General features: G+C 34.3%; 1 protein-coding gene across 1 annotated transcript in view; it reads right to left on the reverse strand.

Annotated features, from left to right (window-relative positions):
- Positions 1-7,500, reverse strand: part of ss (aryl hydrocarbon receptor spineless) — a 527,312-nt gene that overhangs the window by 127,598 nt on the left and 392,214 nt on the right. The window contains exon 3 of the mRNA XM_076198053.1: positions 6,316-6,405. Coding sequence (XP_076054168.1) covers positions 6,316-6,405 — 90 coding nt within the window. The remainder of the gene's footprint in view (positions 1-6,315; positions 6,406-7,500) is intronic.

The raw sequence follows: 7,500 nt of genomic DNA on the forward strand, positions 1-7,500 counted from the left end.
ATCGAGTCTGGCTCCGCGGCAGCCATGAATTAAAAAAGTATTTAATACGCGATATGTAATCTGCGCTTGCTGCTGTGGTGACACCAAGCATGTTATTTACTTTGCGTCACACGCCATTTTCTAAAAAAAAATATATATATTTATTCCCAGTTTTTCTTAGTGTAATGCCACTATCGCTACACGAGCGATACTGACACCTTTGACCATCTAGTTATCAATGGAATACAATAAAGAAACACAAAAGAGGAAAAGTGATACATTAGTTCATGGATAGACCCGTTGCTGATAAGAAAAAAAATTATAATAGTGAGCTTAAGCATTCTGCAAAACGTTTTCTTTTAAATTACAGGTTTTTTCTGCATGAAGGGGGTCGCAAATTAAGTGAAACGGACTTGCTGTGTATGTGTTGTGTCTTGCTGCATTGATACTGACTCAGGGTAGTGGGACTGATACAGGGATGACCCGTCATCCACGAGGAGCTAAGATGAGAAGGAGGGAAGGGTGGTGGATGGGGAGTGGAATGGTTGGGAATGGGTATATGCCTCTTGAATTTGGCTACCTTCCTGGTAAGAGGGAAAAAACCTTTGATATTGATAAATATAATAGTCTGCTGTTTGTTTTATCAAAGAAATTCATTAATCAAAGAATCGTACCACCTGCTCGGGAGTAATGACGTTAGAAGATAAAAGAAAGAGAGAAATAAAGAAAGAAGGAAGGAAGGAAGGAAAGAAGAAGAGAAGGAAGGACGGAAAGAATGAATGAAGGAATGAAAGATGGAAGAAAGGAAGGAGTGGAGGAATGAAAGAGGTAATGAAGGATGAAAGAAGGAAGGAATTAATGAAATAAGGAAGGAATGAGAGAAGGAAGGAAGGAATGAAAAAAGGAAGGAATGAAGGAAAGAAGGAAGAAAGGAAGAAAGGAAAGAAAGAAGGGAAGAAGGAAGGAAGGAAGAAAAGAAGGAAAGGAGGAAGGAGAGAAGGAAGGAAATGAGAAAGGAAACAAAGAAAAAAACGAAGAAAAAGAAGAAGAATGCGAAGAAGAAGAAGAAGAAGAAGAAGAGGATGAAGAAGAAGAAGAAGAAGAAGAAGAAGAAGAAGAAGAAGAAGAAGAAGAAGAGGATGAAGAAGAAGAAGAAGAAGAAGAAGAAGAAGAAGAAGAAGAAGAAGAAGAAGAAGAAGAAGAAGAAGAAGAAGATGAAGAAGATGAAGAAGATGAAGAAGAAGAAGAAGAAGAAGAAGAAGAAGAAGAAGAAGAAGAAGAAGAAGAAGAAGAAGAAGAAGAAGAAGACGAAGAAGACGAAGAAGAAGAAGAAGAAGAAGAAGAAGAAGAAGAAGAAGAAGAAGAAGAAGAAGAAGAAGAAGAAGAAGAAGAAGAAGAAGAAGAAGAAGAAGAAGAAGAAGAAGAAGAAGAAGAAGAAGAAGAAAGGAAGAGAAAGAAAAGAAGAATAAAAAAGGAAAAAGAAAAAGAAGGAAAAGAGAAGAAAAGAAAAAGAAGAAAAAGAATGAGATAAAAGAAAAAGAAAAAGGGAAAAGAAGAATAGGAAGAAGAAAAAATAGAAAAAGAAAAGAAAAAATGAAAAGAATGAGAAAAAGAAAAAAGGAAAAGACTTAAAAGGATAAGAATAAGAAGAAAAAGAAAAAAGGAAAAAGAAAAAGAAGAAACATAAGAAAAAAAATGAAAAAGAAGAGAAGAAAAAGAAGAGAAGGAAAATTATACCTTGATGACATATGAGGACAAAATAAATATGAAAAATATGGCGAAAAAAAAAATCCGCAAAGTTCAGAGGAACAAGATATCGTTATCTTTGAACATGAAGACAAATATAATAATAATAATGAAAACACAATAAATAACGACGCAATTGATACATTGAAAAGATATCAAAACAGTTATCAATTATAGCTCGATTTAAATATTCAGGGTCCATGCTGCAATAAATCCGAGAAGTGGTTGAACTATCACAACTCGCCTTTGCGTGGTCCTCCTCGACATTTGAGGGTGAGTTATCGGTGAAGGCGGCGAAGCGGAGGATGAGTGATGATTCACGAGCACGTGGTGATGCTACGTGATGTATTGGATGTGACGTGACATGCTGATGCGAGATTAATTGATGTGCGTCTAAGGTTTATGTAGGTGAAGGGGAGGTGTAGTTCTTGTGTGCTTATGCAGATGATGGAGAGAGCAGGTGGGGCAGGCAGGGACGGGAGGGAGAAGGGGTGAGGAACTGGGGATGAAGATGGAGAGGGGAAGGAGAGGAGGAAAAGGAGGAGGAGGAGGAGGAGGAGGAGGAGGGGAAGGAAGAAGTGAATGAGAAGGAACAGAAATCAGGTATATGAGGAGGATGAGGAGGAAGAAGAAGCGAAAGAGGAGGGATAGAAAGCAAGCATTGGGGCAGGAAGAGGAAGCGTGGATTACGGAATACGACGGTACTATATAACAGGAGGACTGAGGAAGAAGGGAGTTGAGATGTGTAGGATACCAGAGGGTGACACTGGTGAAGAGTGAATCAGAGGACTCTTGGGGTCTGTGGTTGTTGTTTATCAACTTTATGACACAGATTTATAATGAACTATTTCTAACACTGTTTATTTATCAGTTTAAATGTTTGTTTATCTGTTTATTTTATGTCTTTGAATTTATACATCAGATCTTTCTTTTTTAATGTTGGATCTGATACAGCTCACTGGACTATCTTGGATAAATATATGAAGTTATCGTACCCAGACTGCGATTAATGTGTATACATAGATAGCGACACACTACATTTTTTATACATTGTGATTTCTATTTGGAGGATGGTGGGCGTGAGGTAAGGATGTGGGGGTGGTGTCTCTGCTTTTTCAAAATCGATATGAGAGTCTAGGACGACACAGAGCCTTCTTAGCCGGATTGGAGATGAAACATCACCATTCTTACAGGGTCCTTTGGATATGCAATGATAATGATTTTTGCCTCGAATTTCTCTGACTGGAAATACAACTCTCATTATTTCTTGCGAACACTTGGCGGCACGCAATACTTCCTTGTCTGAGCCCTTAGCCCACTTCACTGCCTCTCCGTCTGTAGTGTTTCACTCACCATTAGCATCCAGATCCTTTATCTGAAAATATTTCCATCGTGTTAAATGGTAGAGAATACTCGCTGGCCAAGGGGGTTAGGACGTCGCACTTGCGCGGAGATCGAATTAATGACGGTTCGAACCCTGCCACCGGCGAGCTGAACCAAGGCTATGGTTCCTTAAATTCCACGCTACAAAGTCTTCTGTAAGGGGCAACATCCTAGCCTCCTGATAGGGTGAATTTCGCAACGTTAAACCGAATCAATCAATCAAACAATCAAATGATAGAGAATAACACATGGCAGGAATATCTTAAAGAAAGCAAGATGAACAGTTGCGTGGAGCAGCAAAGGTTTCTTCTGGAAGAGTGCTTGCAAGAAAGGTTCTTCCTAGATCGGCACCAAGACAGCGTAAGAGCGAGGACAGCCTGTTCAGCGACCGAGCAAAAATATGTCTGAAAATGGCGGGCGATAGCATGAAGAACAAAATGGAGAAACTACGGGATGAAACAAGTGGAGGGAACTTACAAGCACACCTAACAGGATTACAAAATAAGAGAGCAGCTCAAAATGAGAGATTATACATATACTGACGAATTTGTGTTATACAGATCGGAATAAAGTGGGAAGGAGAAGTATAAGTCTGTTGGGCAAGATGTTGTTTGAAGTGAAAATCCAGGTTCTGTCGTTCGGATTGAAATCTGGCATTGACGTCAGAAAAAAAAAAAAAAAAAAAAAAAAAAAAGTTACGTGTACAAAGTGCACAAGCTGATATTTAGTATTTTGTAAGAGATAATCGGCGTTTCTCTTCTTTGGAGTAACATCGCGTTGAAAAAGTTGAATCGTAGATATGGTAAAGAAGACATATAATCAGAAAGGAGACGGTAGAAGTTAAAGTGATCAATATTTATCTTTGAATGGATATTATTTTCCAGCTATGAAAAAAAAAAAAAAAACTGCTTGATTCTGATCCATAGGGATGCGACTAAATCATTAAAATATTGACCGCATGAAAATTGTGAACTCAATACTAGATGCGAAGTCTTCAAATAGGGCATAATCAAGTATTAGAAAGTATTAGCAAATTACAATGTGAGCATTATAACCCAAAAGGTATAAGAATGCATCATTGAACAGAAGCAGGGATGAAAGATGAATAAGAACCAGAGCGAACAAAGGAGGTGATACATACATATATGTGTACAAAAAAAAAAAAAGATCCACCTTATAAGTGGATTGGCCGAGTGAAAGCAACATCATTCTACCCCATATTCATGTACCACCTATCTACAAACCCAGGTGCTAACGGTATATAGTGCTATAACATAAAAGAAAATAATATAATTTCATACAATGTGATATAATATGATATGACGTAACATGATATAACATGACATAATATTATAATGTAATATAATACAATACGACATGATAGAGTATTATAAATTATAATGTAATATATAATATAATATAATATAATATAATATAATATGATATAATATAATATGATATAATATGATATAATATGATATAACATAATATAACATAATGTAATATAATATAATATAATATAATATAATATGATATAATATAATATAATATAATATAATATAATATAATATAATATAACATAGTATAATATAATATAATATATAATATAATATAATATAATATATAATATAATATAATATAATATGATATATAATATAATATAATATGATATATAATATAATATAATATAATATAATATAATATAATATAATATAATGTAATATAATATAACATATTATGATATAGTATAATATAGTATATAATATAATATAATATAATAATATATAATATAATATAATTATATAGTATATATATAATATAATACTGTATAATATAATATAATATAGTATAATATATAGTATAGCATAATATATATAATATAGTATAATATAATATAATATAATTATATAATATAATATAATATAATACTGTATAATATGATAATATGATATATAGTATAATATGATATAATATGATATAGTATAATATAACATAGTATAATAGAATATAACATGATATAATATAATGTAATATACTATAATGTGATGATATGATATAATGTAATATATAATATAATATAATATAATATAATATATGATATGATATAATATAATACAATATAATATAATGTAATATACTATAATATAATATAGTATAATATAATATAATATAATATAATATAATATAATATAATATAATATAATATAATATAATATATAATGTAATATAATACAATATATAATATGATATAGTATAATGTAGTATATTACGATAGAGCAAAGGCAGAGCATGCCGACAGCATAACATAACATAGTATGGTATAATGAAATAACATATGATATAATATATTATGGTATGATATAGTATTATATGATATAATGTGATATAATATACTAATATGTAACATAAGATGACATAATATGATCAGATAAAATGCAATATCATTTTGTATAATATATAACAATATGACACGATACAACATAATCTAATATGATATAATATGATATGCTACAATACAATATGATATGATACTGTATAATAGAACATGATATATCATATTTGACTGCTGTACGTTTTGCATTAGGGATGGATAGATTGTATATCACCATCACATACTAATAGAAAGAAGGCAGCAGCCGTCCGTAGCCAAATCTCATTGGTTGAAAATGTAGGGGAAATGCAAAGGTGAAAGAAATCCTGGACCCAGACCATGGACTGAGTACGTATCAGCCCCACGGGCCCGCGCCTCCAGATGATGTTGAGGGTGTTGACGGACTCTGAAGACTTATACTGTAGCTGGATGTCAATAGAGAAAGACAAGTTACGGTATAATTTTTGGTGTGTGGGATGCCTTTCATTTCTGCCCGAGCTCGAAACCCGCCTTCAGATGATACCGAAAACATGAAAACTTATGTCCATTCCCAGAGTGCAGCGGAGACTCTTTGCATATTCTGTTCTGGTTAAGGGGACCTGCGTCCAACGTGTATCCATCCACACAGAAGTCTGACCCGTTAACTACATGAATTCATCCGTCCTTGACCAGATGATAATCAGTAAAGTTCATCACCAAAACACATGTTTTTTTTCGCGATTAAAGGAATAGGTACATATGCAAGGGCAAGTGTCTTGTCGAGAGGACCTCCGCTCTCCCCAACGTCGTGTGGGAGGGTCAGCGTCGAAAACAACAGCTGGAGGGGCGCGACTTACCTGATGAAACCCCAGGTAGCTCTCGATGTTGTGTGTGGCAAAAAACACCTCGCCCTCGCAGTCCAGGATCACCAGGAAACCGTTCAAGGCCTGAAACCAAGACGAGAAACAAGGGGGTGAGTACTTCAGTTGAAAGAAGAAGTAATACTATATACATATACATAGATGCGTATATTATGTGTGTGTGTGTGTGTATGTGTGTGTGTGTGTGTGTGTGTGTGTGTGTGTGTGTGTGTGTGTGTGTGTGTGTGTGTGTGTGTGTGTGTGTGTGTGTGTGTGTGTGTGTGTGTGTGTGTGTGTGTGTGTGTGTGTGTGTGTGTGTGTGTGTGTGTGTGTGTGTGTGTGTGTGTGAAAATCGACTAAAACACATGAATCTGTTTTCCCTAAAAAAGCGTAGACTCAGAAGTGACTTGATACAGGTCTTTAAGATTTTAAAGGGAATTGACAACATCAAAAGTGACAAAATTTTCACATTGAATGAGAATCAGACAAGAAACAATGGTCTCAAACTGTCCGGAAATAGATTCAATTTGGAAGTAGGTAGAAACAACTTTGCCAACCGTGTAGTTAATGACTGGAATAAACTTCCTGCACAGGTAGTGCAATGTAGTTCAGTTCGAAGCTTTAAGAATCATTTAGATAAATACCTAAGTAAGATGCTGTAATGATTATAATTTATCTTATATTATTTGTTTTTGTTTTGTTATCATTTGTCTGTCTGATTTTCATTTATTATTAGTTATATGTCAATTTATTATTATTTACTATTTACCTGTTTGTTTATTATTTAACTATACCTATGCATTTATTTATGTATTTTATTTGTTATCTATATCATTATAGTTTTTATTTATTGTTTTATTATTAATATGATTTTTTTTTCGCATCCGACTTGATATGGATCAAAAGGTCTCCTGTCGGCATGCTCCGCCTTTGTAATCCTTTGTAATCCTTTGTAATCCTTTGTGTGTGTGTGTGTGTGTGTGTGTGTGTGTGTGTGTGTGTGTGTGTGTGTGTGTGTGTGTGTGTGTGTGTGTGTGTGTGTGTGTGTGCGTGCGTACGCGTTTAGTTTTGTTACGAAGAGATTTCAGCGTCTGAAACAAGGACGAGACATATCAAACTTCAGGCGAGTTGATTACATTCAGCTGCGACCGAGGTCGTTACCTTAATCCTATATACTTGGTC

The sequence above is a fragment of the Oratosquilla oratoria genome, chromosome 14, assembly GCF_046742065.1.
Source record: "Oratosquilla oratoria isolate Oo_2021 chromosome 14, ASM4674206v1, whole genome shotgun sequence".
NCBI classification, from domain to species: domain Eukaryota; kingdom Metazoa; phylum Arthropoda; class Malacostraca; order Stomatopoda; family Squillidae; genus Oratosquilla; species Oratosquilla oratoria.